Raw genomic sequence first — 23167 nt, 5'->3', positions numbered from 1 at the left:
TTCCCATTTTTTGCCAAAAGTAGATGCTAAAGGTCCCTAGTCTCTTATGCTTCCGTTCGCCAAATTTGGTTCTCGCCAAAATTAATTTGCTTGAGGTTTATCGAAAATAAAGTTAGAAAAGGCAAACACTCCAGAGGAAAGACTTGAAATCAGAGAGATGAGAGAATTAGGGAAGCACAGTTTACTGGCTAAGTAAGATACAACGCATCAAATGAAAGAATGAAAAGAAATTATTTCTTTAGCGCATATCATTATAAGAAATATTACAAAGATCATAACAAAAAGACTGAAAAAACTAAAGAATGTTAATACATTACATATACATATGGTAAAATGTTTACATAATTTTATACATAAAGTAACAAAATGACACATACTCATAAATAAATATATTGTCATCTTAAAATCTTAGATAAATTTGAATTGAAGAGACCAGCTCTTAATCCTTTTTTATTTCTTTGTTAAACATATTTACAATGCAAAATAAAATTTTCTAAATTTATTAAAACAAGCTATATACAGAAATCTACCTTATTACTGATTAAATACATATTTTACATTTCAAGCTCTCATTGGGTTATAAGAGAAGCGAAGACGACGATGTAGACATGACTTGAGCTGCCTGAAGATAAAAGGAATCTCGTTCGAAAGAGAAGATCATTTTGGTTCTAAGATCTTGTATTGACAGGCTTATTTAAGTTTCTTGATTTGACAAGCAACATGATTATATTTTTTAACTTGATAAATATAATAGCTGTAAACAGATAATCAAGGAGAAGCTTATGTGAGATATTTGCCAGAGAAATAACCAATTTGCAGCTCAACCTCATTTCACTTACCTAGATAATAAGCCGATTTGCATTTCTCCGGTACTCAACTTCATCTTGCTTACCTAAACAATGACCAAAAAATTCGCCTTTTCTCGAATCTGTCAAGTATCAACATTTGAGAAGTTGTTTTGAGTCAGTTCATATTTACTTATCTCCTGGAATGGTGAGATGTGTGGCATTTTGTGATGTGACCACTTGCGTTGCATGTTCATCGGGTACCATAGCATGTTCAATTCGACCACATCTGTTTCTATGCAGAATCCAATCTTTCTGTTGACAAAAAGTCCCACAATAATGTGATTTGTTGCAACCACGACATGTTTGCGACGCGTCACGACCACAGTTGTTGCACTAGTGAAAGAAAAGATAAACAATTGCCGAAACTAGAGAAAATGTTGATATACTCGCGCGTACTCTTTTGCAACCTAAACGACCTATAATACTCTTCTATATTTTAATACTACTTTTTAATTTTGGGCTATATGAAAAAAGGGAAAATTTTGAGAGAATCCTCAAAGTTTGAATCTTACTTATATGACCTTCACTCCTGCCATTTATTTATATTCGAAACTTTCCTTTTTTCCTTATCTCTTTGTAAAATCCTTGGGACGAAGTAAAAAAACGTTTCGAAAACATCAAAAAAATTTGTAACTGAAGAAGAAAGTAGTTGATACCTTTGGTAACTGTTGGTGGACAGTTATTTGTGTTGTGGGGTCACCATTTGGTAAAGAAATCAGTTGAACAGCTCCGTGTTGGAAATGAGCTCTTCTTATCTGAAAACATGGGAATAGATTTCAATTTTTGAGATGCCTTGGAGTTTTTACAAGAAATTTCACTAATTGGTCATTTAAAGTGATAGAGACGACGCGTTCTTTAGAAAAAGTAATAAGATTCCTTTATTACATCTTAACGACCAACCAAATCAAATAAGAGCTTGTAAAAAAACTCCAGCTTGTCCTCAATTTTTGTGTGACAAACATTCGAGAATAATATAATTTGAATCAAGCGTCCTTGCTTAATGATTAAATAAAAAAAGCAAAAAATAATTCAGTTCTTTAAAACTAAGAAATATTTCCAAAAAAAATTCCATTGAATATCACCTCTGCTTTTTCATTTTCAGCTTGAATTTTGGCTTGTGTGACAGCACTATCTTTCAATGCTTCTGCTTGGATTTTTGTCTGTTCGATGATCAGTTTGAATTTGTTGGCCATGATTACCAGTGCTGATGCCATCTAAAAGAAACAAGTTTCTCTTTCTACAACATAAACAGCATTGGACTTGTCAATAAATATAACATTTGAAAAATTAAATTGGGAAACTGTAGAAAAATGTAACTTCACAAGGATTTTCTGCAATTTCACCACGAAATCAAAATACCAATAATTTATCTGCCAAAAAAAGTACCAGACTGCTTGTAAAATAATGTTTGTAGGAACATTTGCTGCTTCAAATTAGTGCATCTACATTTCAGGATCTCTGGCACAAGGGACTGGAAACAACAGAGTCAATATACCTCTTCCAGTTGGTTCCAAGGCTGTGCAGTCAGTTGGTTCAACGTGTTGATATCAGGCTTTGGAGGAGTAGGTGGGGGAATCATAGGTGCTAGCTGATGATGCTGGATAGTTTGTTGGTGAATCATCTATAGTGAAAGGTGATTCACATTTAGGGGCTTTGGTTTGTTTTTGATAGGCTTTCATATAGAAAATTAGTTCCCGGGAATTCTTAGCAAGACCAGTGCATTAACTAGCGTGAATATTAACTTGAGGTAGCGAATCAAATTTTTTGACTAACGAATTGAAATTTTTCTTGTGCCTTGGACAGCAAAATTTGTGAAACTGAGAAAATCAGAAAGTATAATGAGAGTGGTTTAAAATTTGACAGAGATTTCCGAGCGTGATAAAAAAAAATCCATAACAGCCGACATATGTCTATTTTGCAGACCTCATCTATAGAAGAAATTGTTCTCACTTAATAAAAAACATCAGAGAAACTACCTCTTTGAGAGGAATTGCGATTGTGGAACCAGCTGAAGTTGAAGAGACAGGGACTTGTAACATGATTGATTTTGGTGGAGAAGTTGGCCTTACAACTCCAACAGGTAATGGTGTCAAACAATTTGCTCCAAAAGGAGTATGTGGTGTTAGAGGTGTGATTGGTGTCAATGGCGTCATTGGAGGCATTCCTGGATCTGAAAATGACAAAATAAGTCATATCATTTTAATCATTATAATGTAACAAGTTCTAGGCACACGAGGGCCTTTATAACTGACTATCTATGAAATCAAGTTACCTTGAAATTTCATGCAAGGAAGAAATTTTATCCAACTCTGAAAGACACATTTAAAAAGGCTCAGAATTGGCTCTTCCAGGAAATGTTTGTACATGAAGGCAGCCCTTAAGGGTGCCTTTTTGCAACTTGTAAGTCTCTGTAAGGGGTGGAAAAATCAGAAAATAAAATCTCAGTTTACCATCATGTCCAAGTGTAAATACATCGCCCTCGACTGAAAATGATGCACCTCTTTCACGAAATGCTAAAAACAAGAATATCACGATTGTAATGATATCATCAGGTACCCACTATTTTTTGTCAATTAGATAATTAGACACTACATTGCAGTGGTATATCTAAACCTAATAAGAAGACTCATTTAAAGAGAGCACTAAGATGAGATTTCCACACATTACAATACTAACTAACTTGCACATTGTTTTAATTTTATACAGCAGAGTGAAATGACATGTCAAATAGACTGTGAATAAAACAAGAGGCATATTAATTTAAGAGACAAAATCTAACGCTTAATGAAACTCCACCAACCTTGTTTGTATTCATCACTAAAAGATTTCCTCTTGTAAGGACCAGGAGAAGAACCTAAGGTGCTGCCAATGTGAGATCTTTTCCTTTTCACAGATTGAAACAGTTTCACTGGACCGGTCTGAAAATGAAAACAATTGAACCTACGACTACTACATTTCTACAAGTTAGGTATTGTTGAGGCTCACAGCCAGGGGAAATTGAAAAAAATCTAGCAGTAAACACATCATAAACGTGGGATAGTGCCAAATCTACAAGAACTAATTTTTGAATCCTGGAGTTTACTGAATATTTGAAATACATGTCTATGCATAATGCTTCTTTAAGATGAGATTATTTACTAGTGTTTCATCCCCACAACAAATACCACAAGTGCATGAGATTGCATGCAACGTCAAAAATTGGTCTTCAATCAGCTTCTGTAGGTGGAGACCATGAAAGCGAATACTTCTCTTCCAATCTTTACAGGAAGCACGTCCAGCCAATCCTTCAAATTCTATAGGGGTACACCATTTGTCACCAAACTTTAAAGAAAATATTCAAATGAATTGTTAATAATCAAGTACACAAGGCTTAATTTTGGTCACAACCTAAGAACATCATACATATATTGAAATTAATTTTTTTGTAACAGTGAAATCAGGTGAAATATTTGTGTTTTGACCGAAAAAACAAACAGCTAAAACTTGCTAATGAACCAATAAAAGAATTTGTTTGCATGTTTCACATGTTTGCAGAAAATCTTCAAAACAAAAATATCTATGATCCTATTCTTCTTTTATTCTTTCTATACACAAATGGGGAATAGCTCCAGGGTTTGTTGATAATTCATCATATCAAGGGTTTTTTTCTGAGAGTAATCATCCTACAGCCTGCTATGTTAAATTTCTGCTTGATGGGGATTTGTGGGTTGGTCTAAAAAGCAGGGTAGCCAATTGGGGTAGCCAATTGGGCTAGGTTGTGGGGTACCTAAATATTTTACAGACCAGAATAGAAATACCGAAAATGAATGCACAGAACCACATTTTACTGACCAGGGAGCATGAATCTGATTGATACTTAGATTGATCATGTATGATTCCAAAGATAAACAAAGATATAAATTACCACGTGCTAATGCACGAGGAGTAAGAAATAGAGCTTCATTATAATAGAGCTATTTCAAAAGACCTTTTGTACCTATTATAAGCTGCCATATTTAAAAATTTTGAAAGGAATTAATTGTTTGAAACAACTAAACATGATTTAGATTAAACAATAGATTCAATAACAAAGGATTGTTAAGATATGACAAGATTAGAGATCATATGGCCCAAAGGCGATTCCAAAGCTATTATCATCGAATTACAGCTTCACGGAAATAACAATTAAAAACATAAATAAAATCTAAATCTAAAATATTAAAAACTGTTTTGTATATATTTTTTATTCAGGTCTGTAAATTTTCAAACAAAGCCAAGAAGGAAGACAAAATGGCACCAGGTCTCTTGAGAAGTAACAAGTTTCAGTACCTTTGGAAAAAAGACTATTGTGGCTGAAGTTCGAAAGGAATCTTAAATTTTATTACAAGGAATCATTAACAAGATGTTGTAATAGTTATTTCCACATGAAAACAGGTTTCAGATTTCAAAAGTTTAGGCAAAAAGAGGTACCCCATAACCTAGTCCAATTGGCTACCCCATTGGCTACCCTGCTTTTTAGACCAACCCGGGATTTGTCCAGGTTTTAATGAAATTCTGACTAACCATTGTTAATCTACTGTACTAATATGACGATTCACCGTAAATTGGGCTCATGTTGACACAGGGCCTGAAATAACAATATTTTGATGGTCAGACATGATGTCCAAAGCAAATCGATTCGGGTCGGACATGTCCGAATGAATTTTTAGCTAATAATTGGTCCGATTGTCCGACGTGATCGTTTTTGGTTAGACAAAAAAATAGACCAGCTAGAAATTTAGCAAGACATTTATAGTGGAAGGCATTTTTTGCGCTATGATTTTGACTTGAAGCAATCCTGAAAAAGGATGAATTGTTTGCTTTCACACGTAATGAATGGAGGACATTTTTAACTGCAGAGAGTTTCTCTGTGTGTAAATATTAAAAGTATTTCCTTTTTAAATTTTGCCGCCTCTCTGAGTCAAGTCCAGAGTACGCTTGAGCTGAGGCGAAATTTTTTTTTTAAAAGTGAATATCTTGCATATAATATATAGAAATGGGTTCAGAATGGCCCAATCAGCTGCGATGTTAGTTATTTTTCTTTAAAAAGACAAGACAAGTAATTTTCCTTTAAAAATACAGAAATCAGACGGTAGTTATTTTCCTTCAAAAATACAAGACTGAGATGAAGAGGGAAGGAAGGGAAACTGGTGGAATTTTCCATAATTATACCCTAACCCCCCCCCCCCGCTGGGAATTCTACTAAGTTTCAGGCTATAATTTTTTGGGTGCTGGCAGGCATTATGGATGGAAAGATCCATGAAAAAATTTTCTCCTGGCCCAGATTATTCTCAAAAAAAAAGTGAAGACAAAAAAACAAAATTTTGTTCATCCTTGACGTTTCGATACTTCTTGTATCATGATCACAAGCAAATGTTAGCTTACAAGCAAAAACGTGTTAATAAATCAAAATTTCAAAATCACATCTAGCAATTATAGGTCATAAAATTTACATAATTTAACGCATACATATACTTATTCAAAAAAGCTCTAGAGGATAAGAAGATACCGTTTTATTTAAATCAGGTTTCAAATCCCTAATGATTAAAGATTCTTTTATATAAAGCTCTTCGTCAGTTTTTCCTTTTTCATAAACCTTCATGTTCTCTAGGGACACGTCGTGCCCAGTTCTAAAAAGATGTCTCGTTACAGCAGTTGGTCTTTCAATATTTCGATGCTCCTTGTACCGTGTCGCAATATGTCGTTTTGTTTTCCCAATATAGTAAGACTCGCAATCTGTACAGTGCACTCCGTACACAACAAATGAACGTAACCTTAGAGGTATTTTATCTTTGAGTAGGTACTTGTTAAGAATTTATCATCTTCTTTGACAATCTTTGTATCAAGGAAGGGGAAACTATCCTCTGATGTCGATTCTTCTTCTTTGGTGAACACAATGTTTTTATGGCGAGTGTTCAAATAATCAAAAAATGGTGTAACGTGTGATTGATTTTTGAACAATAGAAAACTATCATCAACATAACGTCGATAAAAGGATGGTTTTTCAATATCAACGGGACAAATCTCGAAAGCCTTTTCCTCGAAATTTCTCATAAATATATTAGCTAATACAGGTGCTAATGGTGAACCCATGGCAACCCCGTCAATTTGATCGTAACATTTACCATTGAAAATGAAGTTAGTTTCTTTAGTTGCCATATTAGCTGTATTATTAGCTGAGACCTACCCACAAGTTGACCTAAAGATCGTTTTCCGCACTACGTTTCGACTCTCAAATCTGTTTACTTTCAAAGATAAAATACCTCTAAGGTTACGTTCATTTGTTGTGTACGGAGTGCACTGTACAGATTGCGAGTCTTACTATATTGGGAAAACAAAACGACATATTGCGACACGGTACAAGGAGCATCGAAATATTGAAAGACCAACTGCTGTAACGAGACATCTTTTTAGAACTGGGCACGACGTGTCCCTAGAGAACATGAAGGTTTATGAAAAAGGAAAAACTGACGAAGAGCTTTATATAAAAGAATCTTTAATCATTAGGGATTTGAAACCTGATTTAAATAAAACGGTATCTTCTTATCCTCTAGAGCTTTTTTGAATAAGTATATGTATGCGTTCAATTATGTAAATTTTATGACCTATAATTGCTAGATGTGATTTTGAAATTTTGATTTATTAACACGTTTTTGCTTGTAAGCTAACATTTGCTTGTGATCATGATACAAGAAGTATCGAAACGTCAAGGATGAACAAAATTTTGTTTTTTGTCTTCACTTTTTTTTTGGGAAAGATCCATGTCAAATTTTAAGCTCATACCTTTCCTGGTTAGCTCACAAGTAGGCTATTACAAGAATACTAACCTATAACGTAGTCGTCTAAGAAAACAGCTATTTTTTTTAAGAATCTTCCTTACAATCTAGTTTTTCTATTTATAAAAAATAGATTGCTGACGTGTGGAAAGGAATTTCAGCATGACTGATCCTTTTGTTTCGATAATAACATCAAAGCGGGAATTAATTTTCTTCTTTCCTTTTTCTTTCTTATCAGTTCACCCTTTCCCTCGCCACTCTCAAAGCGTGGTTAGCTCAAGCCGCTAGATCGCCTGTCTCATATGCATGGGTTCCGAGTTTGATTCCGATGAGTGTCCAATTTTTCAATTCTTCAATTTTTCTTTTTTTAATTATGTTTCTTTTATAATGAAGGTCAATCAAACAAGTAACTAGCGTATATTACCTCCGCTCTCTGTCTAAGGTTTAGATAAGCTATGCTAGCATCACTTAATAAGAATTTTTTAAAGTTTTTTTTTCTTCAATCTCTTTTTTGCCACAAGCGATTATTCAAGGCTGAGATATAGAAGAACGGGTATAGGCGTTTGCACCTGCGTTTGCTGACTGACAGTTTCACTTTCACTTTCACTTTCAGCCAGCGAGTGAGCGAGCGATTCTTTGTAAAAAAATTGTCAAATAACTTCTTTCAGAATCATTGAACTTCTCGTTTTATACTTTAAAAGCAGAATAATAATTGATTTCCGGGTCAAAATGTTTGGCACTTGATCCAATCTTTTGCTTATCTTTCTTGCAAGGTTGTTATTTGAATTCAGTATTCAATGCTTATAAAATACCGTTGTTATAAGAGTATTAAACTCCTCACTATGAGGGAACAGATCATAGATTCGAATTGAATGCGTAATTACTAATAGCAATTAACATTACATAACACGTCGATATCTCTTCACTCTAATGAAAATATGATACAAAATTAAAGTGATGAGAGAATCACAAAAAAATCAAGAATTGAAAAAATTGGACATCCATTGGTATCGAACTTGGAGCCCCATGCATATGAGACAGACGATCTAACCGCTTGAGCTAACCACGCTTTGAAGGTAGTGAGAGAAAGCGTGAACTGATAAGAAAGAAAAAGGAAAGAAAGAATCGAGCAACCTCGTTCCCTGCGTATTATCAGCTTTTGATGCTTACTGATAGCGCTAGATAATACCCTGGCATTGGCTGGTTTTCGAACGCGTATGATTATGTAATTCAAAAACAAAACGTCAGATTTCATTTGTTCCTGGGTTTGAAACCATTGCATTGCAGTGCAACTTTGTAACGTCAATTTTTTTTATGACGTATTGTTTTGAGAAGTTCCCCCTCTGAGAGGGGGAACTCGCATCAGCCAACACCAGGGTATTCTCTGGCGTCCATAAGTAACGTAAATAAAGCCTGGGATACACGGGGACGAGGTTGAGAATCGAGAAGAAAATTAATTCCCACTTTGATACATACAGCTATGTCCCCTCAACAATTAGGTTGTGGAATGCCTTACCAACCCATATCGTCAATGAAGAAGACCCTGATATAAATTTAGCCTTAGCATTTCAAAATAAGAATTTTAGCTTGTGGAATTTTTTATTTTTTATTTTTTATTTCTTTTTGATTTTTACTTTTTTCTATCCTGAGGTAGTCCTTTTTGTCTCTTGCGATTTTACTCTTCATGTCTTGTGTCCCCATGCTTTGTCTTCTGTTTGAACAATTTTTGCGCCGTGTTTTCTTTTTTTACTTAGCACTGCTGGCCTCATCACCATCGTGGATATGGACATGGATAATTTTAATATTTCGACTTAAATATTTTTATCTTACATTTTGATATGAAAATATTTATTTTAATAGTTTTCAATTTCCAAATTACAAATATTTTTCCCTGTAATTCCTACAATTTTTCTACTTAGCTTGGCATGTCATCGTCTCGTCCCAGCTCACTCTTACACTTTGACATTTTGAGTCTTTTGTACTTTCCACATTTTCACCAGCGTCTTAGAACATCTTGCGCTAATGTTTTTAACTTTTTATTTTATTTTATCCTTTATATATGTTTAAAATCACGAAAATGTACGTAATGTATTATGTGATAATTCAATAGAACTAGAACTTGATGTTATTATCGAAACAAAAGGATCAGTCATGCCAAAATTCCTTTCCACACGTCAATAATCTACTTTTTATGAATAGAAAAACTAGATTGTAAGGAAGATTCTAAAAAAAATAGCTGTTATAAGAAGGTTGTTAATCTCAAATTTACGTAAGGCGGTAATCACAAATATCTTTGTTTCGCGTCGCCCGACCGACTCTCGAAAATTGAGTAGAATTGAGTCGGTGAGTCGATAAATTTGTCGGACTTTTTCTGTCATGACCTTTCCTTCATTCAAAAATTTTATTGTTGTCGATTTTTTGCGAGCAATTTCTAGCGCATTTGCAGCATTTTGACTTTGTTTATCATTACATGCATCATTTTGGGATCGGAGGTCACAAGCTGGAGTTTTTATAAGATACTTCACTAATTGGTCATTTGAAATAATAGAGATGACACGTTCTTTAGAAAAAGCAATAAAATCCTTTGTCTCAAGATTCAAACATCAACCGAATCATCGAAAACCTTGTAAAAACTCCAGCTTGACCCAAGTTTTCAAAGGTCATAATTTTTAAACCACCCATTACACGTGGTTGTTTTGGCTGCTGGCTGGCTGGCAGTTTACTCAAAGAATGCACTCCAAAAATGGAAGGAAAAATGGAAACCCGAAATTTTTATGACCGACCGACCGACCGACCGACCGACTCACTTTTTAGACCCAACGGGGATGCGAAATGAACATATTTGTGATTGCCGCCTAAATAATCTTTTAATTTGTTTAAATTTTTTGAGGGACTGAAAATATGGGTCCGATCAGAATTTATTTTGGTCGGACAATGTCCGATGTCTGACCGTCATTTCAGGCCCTGTCGACAACCCAGTTTTCAGAGCATGGCAGAAATCATCGAGATCTCGAGGGCGGAGATTGCTTACTTTTCAAGGGCAGGGGCAAAATTTTGATAATATCTACAGTTGGGGATTCTGCACTTGTTCGACAGTACACTTGTTCGACAATACATTTGGTCGACAAATCGTGAAAATTGTCGGCCAAATGTATTGTCGAACAAGTGGGAAGATCAATTGTCAGACTTCTCAGTTGTTCGAAATCCCCCTTGTTCGACAATACATAATTGTCGAACAAGTGGGTCGTCGAACAACTATATGATCAGTTGTTCGACAATGTAATTGTTCGACAATACAGTTGTTCGACAATACAGTTGTTCGACGAAAGTTGTCGCACAACTGTATTGTCGAACAACTGATCATATAGTTGTTCGACAACCCACTTGTTCGACAATTATGTATTCTCGAACAACTGTATTGTCGAACAATTACATTGTCGAACAACTGATCATATAGTTGTTCGACGACCCACTTGTTCGACAAAAGTTGTCGAATTATTTGACAAATTCTGAAGTTGAATATCGTTAACGTAACCTGAGATCAGATTGTGGTTGTTTTCTGCCCACCACGCTGAAGCGGTGGGTGGAAACATACAATCTGACGAATATGCAATCTCGAAATCGTAAAGGACCGCGTTCGTCTAAAAGGACTGGGGATTAACCTGGCTTCAAGTGTACTGTCGAACAAGTGACCTAGGACCCTACAGTTCAGGGGCAAAATCATTGAAAACTGGCTATATTTACCTGTTTTTCTGCCTTTTTTTGTGGTGGGAAACGGATCTTAGGGGCAGAGTTTTATGTTGGAAATTTTTCCTTGGGGGCAACCACGACATGCTCTGAAAACTTAACCTGATAACAGATTGTGTATTTTCTGGCCCAGTACGCTGAAGCTCTAAAGACGTGGGCGAAAATATACAATCTGAAGAATATGGTCGCGCGCCTGTACGCGGACCGTGTAGAATTTTATTTAAGAGGAACAGGTCCGAGTGCAATGTCGACAGGGAAGGGTGTCATGACCGACAACTTTTGGGTCGGGAGATATGTCAAGTTCTCTCAAAGCAAATTCAGAGCTTTTTTGGAAAAGAAGCATGCAAAACTTATTGTATTTCACAAACAAGGTTCTTTAATGGATGAATATGCTCAAAAAAGAAACTTTAAACTGATCACACAAGAGAAAACCAAGTATAATAACATCATACACAAATATCACTTAAAAAGAGAGAAAAATCATAAACAAACCTCTTTATATTATCAGTAGAAGAAAACTGAAGCTATAGAAAATGAATACAAACCATTACTGAATACTTTTATGAAGTTTATAAAGTATAAAGACCAAAAAACTTGAGTTTTAAAACAATAACAAACATCCATTTTCACCTTCCGCCTTCAATTTGAAACCTTTCCATTCGCAAAGCATTGTGTGACAGAATTTAATTCCTATCTATAAAACGCACTTTTCATGGAGCGCCATTTTAGTTTTTAAGTTTTCGGCACAAGACAAAAAGTTGACTCAAATTTTCTGTAGAGATAGGGCCATTTTCCTCAGATGTTAGTTTTTAGCGATCTTTAGAGCTTCAGCGTGTCGCGTTAAGAAAACTCCACAGCTGCTATATAAAAATTATATAATAGATACAAACGCACAAAGCAATCAGTTGACTGGAACAAATACATAAAAGCTGCAAAGAAAGCAAGATTGACTTGTAAACAAACTTGTGATAAATTTATCAACGACAATTTTTTATCAGAACACAAATCAAATCCGAAAAAGTTCTACAGTTACATCAAATCGAAAAAGCAGGATAATATCGGAATCACTTCTTTGCTCTCAAATGGAAATACTTTTACTGATGACACTCAAATTGCAAAAATCCTCAATAATCAATTTCTGAGTGTTTTTTCAGAAGATGACGGCCGAACACCAGATATAAAAGGAAATACCTGTCCACCCATCAGTGAATTAGAAATAACACAAAATGGTGTTCAAAAATTACTTTCAGAGCTCAACCCCAGCAAAGCTAATGGACCAGATCAAATTTCCACCAGAATTTTGAAGGAGTGTGCTGATATAATAAGTAAACCCCTTACTCTCATCTTTCAAGCTTCGCTGAAGCAATCAAAAATTCCAGATGACTGGCGCAAAGCAACCATTACTCCGCTATATAAAGGCAACAACAAAAGCAGATCAAACCCTGAAAGCTACCGCCCTGTGAGCCTAACATCTGTACTATGTAAAACACTCGAACACATAATTCACAGTCACATAATCAACCATTTAGAGCAGCAAAACATCCTCACTGACCGACAACATGGATTTAGAAAGAAACGATCCTGTGAGACACAACTAGTAAAAACTGTTAATGATCTAGTCAAGATATTGAATGAAAAAGGGCAAACTGATGCTATACTTTTGGACTTCAGTAAAGCATTTGACAAAGTTTGTCACCGCAAGTTACTTTTAAAGCTAAGCTTCTATGGAATCAAAAACAACTTGTTGACTTGGATAGAGGATTTTCTCAGTAACCGAACCCAAAAAGTACTCGTTAGAGGCGTAGAATCACCAGAGGGAAAAGTAACATCCGGAGTCCCACAAGGATCGGTACTGGGACCCCTGCTGTTTTTAGTATATATAAATGACATATCATTAGCAGTCACATCCTCAGAGATAAGTCTTTTTGCTGATGACGCTCTACTTTACAAATCCATCAAATCAATCAAAGATGCCAGAGATCTGCAAAATGACATGAACCACCTTACCCAATGGGAAAAGGACTGGTCCATGGAGTTTAATGCTGACAAATGTAAAGTCCTGCGATTTACAAATAAACACAAAAAAACTGAAGAAACATATTCAATCCATGGCTACAATCTCGAATTGGTAAAATCTGCTAAATATCTAGGAGTGATCTTGGATAGCAAATTAACATTCAACAAACATATCACAACAACGTCTGCAAAGGCTCATAACTGTCGACATTTTTTGCAACGAAATCTTCGAATGTGTGACAAGGAAGTTAAACTCCAATGCTACAAAACCTTTGTACGACCCATAATCGAATATGCATCAATAGTGTGGGACCCAGTAGGAAATCTAAAACTCAATCGACACATAGAGTCTGTACAACGAAAATCAGCTAGATGGATTTCTAATCAATGGCAACGAGAAGCCTCTCCAACTAGTATGATTAAGAACCTTGACCTGCAAACATTGGAGCAGAGGCGTACAGTCAAGCGTTTAACATCTCTCTACCAGTTTCACAATGGAATCAAGTTCATGCCTCCTAATACCATTAAACCTCAGAGATGCAATGATCTTCGATTTCAGCCAATCCAAGGTGCAATTCAACGGTATACCTACTCCTTCTACCCATACACAATCAAAGAATGGAATATGCTTTCAGCTGGTCTGGTTAATGCTGAGTCGTTAGATATATTTAATGATAAATTAGTGGCCTTCCTCAAATAGATTATTTTCTTAAGTTTGCTTCAAATCTCAGTGTTAATTAATCTTGTCTTGTCTTATCAAGTTTTCAAAATTCTTTCAGTGATGCGTGAGGTCATATAACTTCTTCTGTAGTTTTTCTCCTCAATTCAACCTTGCAATCTAATTTATTTCAATTTATCTTATGTTTTATATATTAGTTAATAAAATGTTTTTACTCAGAATTGTTTTTATCCTTCACATATTTTTATCGTTCACATTTTTAGCCTTTAGTTTGTTTTCAATGTCAATACAGCCATGTAGCTCTTTTTGGTAACCAATTAAATTCCTCAGTAATCTAAGTTCTTTTTTTTCTGCAAAATTCAATTACCTCTTAATCCAAAGTGGTTGCCTTTTTATTAAATTCTAGATTTTATTATATTTAGATAGATTTTATTTTATTACCATTTTATTTTACATTCAGGAAATTGTACGTATGTACCCTCTGAATTATTGAATAGAAATAGAAATAGAATGCTATCAGGTTATGAAAACTGGTCTACAACCCTAAGTCTATTCTTGGCACATCAATAGTTTTTCTACAAATGTTTTCATGGGGGAGCAAAGTGCCAAAATGTATACCTTAATGCATTTGCCTTTAGATCCTGATCCAAATTTGTCCTTATGCAATTCCGCAACTTCTTCTCTACACCGGACAGTCAAGATGTTGGCTTTTGCAGCCATCTCCCATTTGCCTTTACTAAGTAGGTCAGCACGCATTCTGTTTGCTTTATCTTTATTTCTAGCTGCAAGCAAATGTCCACTTGAAAGTGAGCTTGATGTTGGTGTTCCTGGGTTGGAGTATTCCTCATGGTCTATACTGTCAAAACTTGCTTGTCCATGCAAACTTAAAAGATCTTTGTGTCCTGGTCTACCATTGTCATCATTGTCAAAGCCAGATAAGGAACTACGCTTCTCAATAATTGCAGTTGGGTTGAGTGTAAATGTTTGAATATTACTTGGGGATGTTGTAATATCATCAATTTTTGGTAAGTTAGTGAGAGCTGAGGGTGCTTTTGAAGTGTAGGACGGTCTTCTGGTTGTTGTTGGGACTGTAACAGCAATGCTTGTGCCTGCAGCTGCAGCATGGTTAACACTGGTGACTGGAAGAACAGAGTCTTGAATAGGATAAGGAATCGAAGCTGGACTAGATGTAGAAGAAGAAATTTGGCTTACCCCAACTACAGATACTGTTGAAACTTTAGAGGGTTTTGTAGATATGTGTGCAGAATGAGAATGAGCTGAACGAGGTGATTCGTTTTCGTTTGCAAACACATCATCCTCTCCGAGGTCGTCCGCTCTATTGGCGGTGGAGCTCGTAATGAGTTTATTCTCGTTACCTTTCGGCGGTAGCACCTCTCCACCAAGAATACCAAATGATCCTCCTCCAGAGGTCCCAGTGCCACCAATATTTGATGCCATTAAAATGAATCTGATTACTTGAACAATATGTTGTATTTACTCCAAATTATCAGAAGAATGGGTCCAGGAAAAGCAGATTTGTCAACTTCTCGTCTTATCTCGTTTTCATACACGATCACATTCGTTCAAAATAGAAGGTTTTGCAGTAGAGGCTTGACACTAGGGAGGTAAAAAATAAACGAACGAAATAGCAGAACGTCCTTACTATCTCCGTTATATTAAGCTCATTGACCATATTTTTCTTCGAGTGATGACGTCACTGGTGGGGTCAATAAATTGGCGAATGTCAATAAAGTTTATTGCGAAGGCCGAGGATGTAAAAAACCGACCTACTGTAAGTAGTTTATGAGTAAAATTGTTTTTATTTTTCGGATTTTAGCGATTTTAGCAAAAGCGCCGAAAACTGACCATGGTTATCATAAATTGCTCAAAGATTCTGGGGGGGGGGGAGTACCCCCAACATGGATAGTGTATCCCCCCCCCCGGGGGCAAAAATGGATGATGTTTATGTGCGGACGGTAAGGGTCGGTTTTTTCACCTTTCAAAGTCTCTCTAAGGGTCGAAAAAATCAGGATTTTTAGGAAATTTTTTGATTTCCAGAGAAAAAATTGTAATAAAGTCTCTCTAAAGGGTTTGACTTTTTCCAGAAATCGAAAAAGAAAATTCAAAAAGTCTCTCTAAGGGTCACCTTTTCAGCAAAAATCAGTCTCTCTAAGGTTCGGTTTTCGGAGGTCCCGTCAGCACATACCCCTCATTCGTTAACCCTAGTACCACCCTCCCCCCGGATATGAGGCCCGGAATTCCCGAGTTATTTTTTCCGAGTTAAAAAAACCGAGTTAAAAAAAAACCGAGTTATCCCGAGTTATGACGTCATTTTTGGAATTTAGTGACGTCATTTTTCATTTTTTAACTCGGGAATTTTTGCTTCCTTTAACTTTCCGAGTTATTTTCCATTTTTTAACTCGGGAATTTTTGCTTCCTTTAACATTCCGAGTTATCTTCCATTTTTTAACTCGGGAATTTTTACTTCCTTTAACTTTCCGAGTTATTTTTCATTTTTTAACTCGGGAATTTTTTCTTCCTTTAACTTTCCGAGTTATTTTTCATTTTTTAACTCGGGAATTTTTTCTTCCTTTAGCTTTCCGAGTTATTTTTGAATTTTCAACTCGGGAATTTTTGCTTCCTTTAGCTTTCCGAGTTATTTTTCTTCATAAAAAAACACCAGCTTTAATCTATTGATCCCATACCAACCTAAATCAAAGACATAACCATCCATTACCAACTAGAAAAACCTTAACCTGCTTAATAAAATGAAAAATCAACAAACAATTGAATAATTGAAAAGCAAGAACTGAAGTTAAAACCTGCTAGATAAACAAAGTGTAAGCCTTTCAAAAATATTACAGCATAAATACTGTGTAAATCTCAAAAAATACAGCAGGTAAGTGATGAGATAAAGCTATTTCAAAATTTATATTTCCTCCCTATTTCATTAAAGAATACTGTAAGTGACATGACAAGATTCTCAGAAAAATTCACTGAGTCCTTGCCCCTTCGCTGTAAAAATTTTGAATGAATCACCAACAACGATTATTGAATCAATTATTTCACAGACTATTCGTTTTTATGAGAGATGTTAAAAAATAAATGAATAAAACCGTCCAGAGTGCACACACTCACCAAATCAACTTACAGAAAAACATTCGAAAGTTTCCCGCGCGCGTGAGACCTTTGCAAAACATTCGAATTATGAATCGAATCTTTTTGTGTCATAAGGCTCTAATTAGACTTGCGGTTAAAAAACGTTCCGGGGGTCAAATACGCTACTTTTTCAAAGTGGAAAGTCTTTAAATGTTGACCTGAGGGTATATTGTTATTCGAATGTTTGCCCCCGTCTTTTTATAAAAACAATTCGAACGTCAAACCCCATTCTGCGCAATGTGAAGTGAGTTCGAAACTGAAAAACGTGCGATGCAAAAATAAGAAGAGAAAACGTGTTGTGTTCATTTCATAATCTTGACATAAAGTTTGTCGCCATTGCGCCATAAAGTTTGCCATGTCGATTGAAAAGAAATTTAAAGAGAGATGAAAAATAACTCGGAAAGCTAAAGGAAGTAAAAATTCCCGAGTTAAAAAATGGAAAATAACTCGGAAAGTTAAAGGAAGAAAAAATTCCCGAGTTAAAAAATGGAAAATAACTCGGAAAGTTAAAGGAAGCAAAAATTCCCGAGTTAAAAAATGGAAAATAACTCGGAATGTTAAAGGAAGCAAAAATTCCCGAGTTAAAAAATGGAAAATAACTCGGAAAGTTAAAGGAAGCAAAAATTCCCGAGTTAAAAAATGAAAAATGACGTCACTAAATTCCAAAAATGACGTCATAACTCGGGATAACTCGGTTTTTTTTTAACTCGGTTTTTTTAACTCGGAAAAAATAACTCGGGAATTCCGGGCCTCGCCGGATATTCCCCTCCCCCCTGGGTTTATATATAACGCAAAAAAGCAAAAAGATATTATATCGTGTTTTTGCTGAAAAGTGTGCCGAGGTTAGGTAGGAAATCCTGGCAATCTATATTAATCCGACCTCGACCTCGACCCTGACCCTTGAAAAAGGCCGACCCTCGACCCTTGGAAAAAAGATCTCTCGTGCGTCAACGTAAAACGTAAGTCAATTCCCACGTCTCAGAGACATAAGTGTGCAGTAATGGAAACGAAAATGTATAATAGAACTTGGGATGACATTGGGGATGCATCAAATCAAGATATATAACTGAGAGCCTAACCCGTTTTGACGACGGGTGTCCTGCGTAACCCGTTTTGATGACGGGGGTCTTACTTAGCCTGTTTTGATGACAGGTGTCGCATAGTGTTGTCGAGGAACTGATGACCCATCTACGATTGATTTAATCTTCACGGGCGAGGAGAATCAAATATGTGACTTACAATATCTAAGCCCACTAGGGAAGAGCGATCATAGTGTTTTTGCTTTCACCTTTGCTTGCTACACTGAGCGCAAAGTTAACTCAAAGCGATACGTCTTCAACGATGGTAATTATGCTGCAATGAAACAGTCTCTTGTAGCACATCAATGGCAAGTAGGGATAACTCAATGCAATGGACATAAAATCTGTAGAGGAAATTTGGCAATAATTAAAAAAAAAATTTTTAGAGCTTAGAAATCAATTTGTTCCATTGAAAGAATTTGATTGTCAGAGCTGGAGCAAGGGGTCTATACCAATAGGAAATGATCTGCAAAGAGAAGTAAGCGAAAAAAATCGATTGCACAGGAAATGGGTTCGAGCCTTGTGTCCAGAGGAAAAGAGTCGCTATCGGCTTACCTATGTTACATCACGTAACAGGGTAAATAGGTTGATGTCGCAAGCACATAGAACATACGAACGAAACATATGCACTAAAGCCAAAACGAAACCAAAGGTCTTTTGGTCGCATGTAAGATGAAAGCTGCGACAGGTGTTTCGTCACTTCTCGAGTCACCTAAAGACAAGTCATCGCTACGTCACGAAGACCAAGAGAAAGCAAACATTCTCCAAAAACAATTCTGCAGTGTCTTTACCATCGAGCCTGAGGGAGAACTTCCGGAATTTCCACGAAGAACAGAACAAGATATTGCAGACATTGTCATAACTAAAGATATGATAAGTAAGAAGATCAAAGATCTGGATACAAACAAATCTTTTGATCCTGATGAAATACATCCAAGAATGTTGAAAGAACTTGTCGACGAAATTTCCGAGCCCCTTTCAAGGCTTATGAATAAGACACTGGTTGAAGGGGTACTACCCGAGGATTGGAAGGTTGCTCACGTCACGCCCATCTTCAAGAGCGGAAAAGTTGTAGACTGCATCTATTTTGATTTCACTAAAGCATTTGATACAGTGCCTCATCGTAGGCTTTGCAAAAAGCTAGAAGGGTATGACATAGTTGGATCGATAAAGAACTGGATTTCATCGTTTCTGAGTAGAAGGAAGCAGTTGGTCAAAGTAAACCAAGCAAAATCCAACATGGATAGTGTATTAAGTGGAATACCACAAGAAAGTGTCTTGGGCCCTCTACTCTTTGTACTGTACATAAACGATTTGCCTGACAAGGTGATTTCGGCTCTGCTACTTTTCGCAGATGATACAAAGATCTTCAAAGAGGTAGATTCAGTCTATGACTCCCTCCTTGTGATATAGACACACTCAAACAAAAAATGGTTCAATGATTGGCTATTACAGCTCCATCCGGATAAATGTCACGTTCTTACAATCGGCAAATTCGTAAATATAAAACACGCTCATCCGTATTCTCTTGGTGATATTCAGCTTGAGCACGTATTTGAACAAAAAGACCTGGGTATATTGGTTGATGCTGAATTGACATTTGAAGACCATTTAGCCAATCGAGTAAAAAAAGCAAACTCAATGCTTGATGTCATCAAACGAGGTTTCACCAACTTAACTCCGGAGATCCTCCGTACGCTATATTCAACATTTGTCCGACCACACCTTGAGTACGCACAATCAGTTTGGTTACCAAGATTTACGTAAACACGTCAACTTACTTGAGGGAGTGCAAAGACGTGCAACAAGATTGGTCCCAACGTACCGCAGCCTTTCATATAGTAAAATGCTCAAAATTCTCGGCTTACCAACACTCGAATTTCGAAGACGGTTTTGTGATATGGTACAGGTTTACAAACACCTCCACTACTACGATAAAACAACAATACCTGACAAGTTGACTAAACGTCCGCGTCCAAATCGAAGACACCCCCATGAGCTTCTACCTAACTTCGCAAATGAAGGTTTCAACGGACCACAAACGAAATTTTTTTATTACAGATGTGTGCCAACCTGGAATAGACTGTCGAGAAATGTCGTTACAGCAAAGTCTATCAAGACCTTCAAAGAAAACCTCAACAATGCATGGGAAAACTATCCCTCAAAATACGATTCAAGAATAGTGTAAAATAAGATCGGTTAGAGGCCCACTGTGAGCCTAGCTGGTAAATCTGTATAATAATAATAATAGCCCCGTTTTGATGACGGAGGTTGATAGCCCCGTTTTGATGACGGAGGCTAATAATAAACAGGGAGGTTGCCCTGGTGAACCTTAACAACGTTGGGACTACAGTGTGCCGAGCCTAATCCAGATCTAACTGGATCCTTGACCTTAGGGGATGAATCTAAGTAACTGACTACTGACTTGCCAAGGTTAAGGAGTAACCCTACACTAGAACTAAACGTATCATGATGCATCCCAAATGACCTAATCTCTGGTTAAAAGCCTTGCCAAAGGCGAAGAATGATCTCATCCTCCAACCTCGTCCCCGTGTATTCCAGGCTTTATTTACGTTACTTATGAACGCCAGAGAATATTATCTAGCGCTATCAAGTAAGTATCAAGAAAGCTGATATGTGATAATACGCAGGGAGCGAGGTTGCTCATCCTCCTCCCTACTACTTAAAGTAGTCTATTCTTAAAGTATTCTTTAAAGCCATTGACCTTTTACATAGTTATAATGTATGTTGATTCAGCAGATTGAAATAAATAGAATCTTTTGTAATGAATAAAGAAAAATGTGGAGCAAGATTTTTTTCCTCCTTTTATTTACAAATTTGAAAGGACTCTTTTATTAAAATTTTGCTGACATCAGTTTCAGACGAGTCGGGTGTATATATATATAACACCGTACAATTCCTTTAAGTGTTCTAATCTTCTAATATGATCATTTTTATGGAATATTCATCCTCGTGAGCCTTCTGGGCCATGACCCTAGACAGTTCTAGTTCACAAATTTTATAAGAACTGGAAGTGCGTCCCGGGGGGGGGGGTACTACCCTTGTCGACCGACGGGGGTGCTCCGCTGAGGTTCGAAAAATGGACCCTACGTGGGACTCGAAATTTGCGAAAAAAGTGACCCTGAATGGGCTGAATGGGACTGAAATTACAAAATTTTCTACTTTTTCCCCAAATTTTCCAAAAATAGGCACCCTGCCTACGAGGGACTGATTTTTCTATTTTGGTGTTTTTGCGACCCTACCTGGGACGGTGGGACTCGTGGAGGTTAAAAAAGGGAAAATGTTATATCGGATGGCCAAAAGTCACCTCACCTTCTTTTCTTTTCTTTCCTATCTCTTATCCTATTTTTCTCTTTTCTGACTGTCTGAGTTTCTGAGACTTAGTTCCTCATTTCTGACTGAGTTTTCATACCTGTCAATCATTTGTCCATCAATTTCGACCTGTCTAATTTTCGCACCGAGTGGGATTCGAACCACCACCTATGGAACGCCATAGCTGCCATAAGTGCTCTTTTTGTGCGCTCTTTTTTCATGATATTCGCTCTTTTAGTTCGCTGAACTCTTTCGGTTCGCTCTTTTGTTCGCTCTTTTCATTCGCTCATTCGCTCTTTTCATTCGCTCATTCGCTCTTTTCATTCGCTCATTCGCTCTTTTCATTCGCTCATTCGCTCTTTTGATGCGCTCTTTTATTCGCTCTTTTCATTCGCTCTTTTGATGCGCTGAACGCGTTCAGTTTGCTCTTTTATTCGCTCTTTCAATTCGCTCGTGCGCTCTTTTATTCGCTCTTTTTGTTTGCTAAACGCATTCGGTTTGCTCTTTTCATTCGCTCATTCGCTCTTTTGATGCGCTCTTTTATTGCGCTCTTTCAATTCGCTCTTTTCGTTCGCTCTTTGCATGCGCTCTCTGTTCGGCAAATCATCAGTTCGGGATTTTATCCATTCTGCAAATTATCAGTTCCGTAAATTTAGTGTTCTGTAAAGTAGCTTATTACGGCATGGAAACGGCTAGTTTCAGAAAAAAAATTCTGAAGTCTTTTTTTAAAAGATGGCTGACTATGGAACGCCATAGCTGCCATAAGTGCTCTTTTTGTACGCTCTTTTTCATGATATTCGCTCTTTTAGTTGTAACTTGTAAACTTATTCAAACTTTACATTTAATTGTCGGTTGAGAAATAAATTTCACCTTGTTGTGTTATGATTTAATAGCTTTATTTAATTATAAACCTTGATGATTGAAAAATTAAAATTTTTGGCAAACTTTGGGGAATATCTCAAAATCACACATTTCACGGATTTTGAGTTTTAATGAAAGTCCCGCCCATAATTCTATCGAAACTTGAATAGCCGAGTCGTTCATGAAAAAGAATTTCGTTTTCTTTCTATTATTTTGCTTTTTGGTCAAAATTCTGTTAAATTAATTTTGTCATACTGCGCATCAAAGCCTGGGGGACAAGGTTGCATGGCCAGCTAGAGTGTGTTGAGTGAGGAGGACGGGACTAACTGTGGTGAAATTTTAGATTGTACCTCCTCTAACTAAGGTAAACGAGTAAATATATTTTGCAAATATATATCTAGGTTCGTCACACGCCTTTTAACTTTTGATATGGCTCGAAAACATAGCTAGTTTCCAGGGCATTCTCTTCTTTTTGAAGACAAATCTCGGGGGGGGGGGGGCTCGATCTCGAAACTACACCGTATCTTCGGACAGAAATCGGGGTTTCAAAATCCGATCCCTACAGTGCACTGCAAAATTTGCTGAAAACCGACCTGACAGTGCATTTTTCGGCCGTTTTCCCCCAAGTTTTAGCAAAGATTTTAAAATTTT

The 23167-nt window shown here is 36.5% G+C and overlaps 1 protein-coding gene across 1 annotated transcript; it reads right to left on the bottom strand.

Annotated features, from left to right (window-relative positions):
- Positions 1 to 212: 212 nt before the first annotated feature.
- Positions 213 to 15670, bottom strand: LOC136806731 (deformed epidermal autoregulatory factor 1 homolog). The gene is made up of 9 exons (XM_067063322.1): positions 14703 to 15670; positions 3987 to 4169; positions 3649 to 3766; positions 3299 to 3361; positions 2825 to 3018; positions 2344 to 2469; positions 1931 to 2062; positions 1505 to 1603; positions 213 to 1181 (listed from the first exon to the last, which is right to left on the bottom strand). The coding sequence occupies exons 1-9, from the start codon at positions 15540 to 15542 to the stop codon at positions 975 to 977; spliced, it is 1962 nt and encodes a 653-aa protein (XP_066919423.1). The 5' UTR covers positions 15543 to 15670; the 3' UTR covers positions 213 to 974.
- Between the last annotated feature and the right edge of the window lie 7497 nt (positions 15671 to 23167).

Source organism: Clytia hemisphaerica, unplaced genomic scaffold, assembly GCF_902728285.1.
Source record: "Clytia hemisphaerica strain Z4C2 unplaced genomic scaffold, Clytia hemisphaerica genome assembly, whole genome shotgun sequence".
NCBI lineage: Eukaryota > Metazoa > Cnidaria > Hydrozoa > Leptothecata > Clytiidae > Clytia > Clytia hemisphaerica.
The sequence above is the reverse complement of the archived record's forward strand: the minus strand, read 5'-3'. Positions and strand labels throughout refer to the sequence as shown.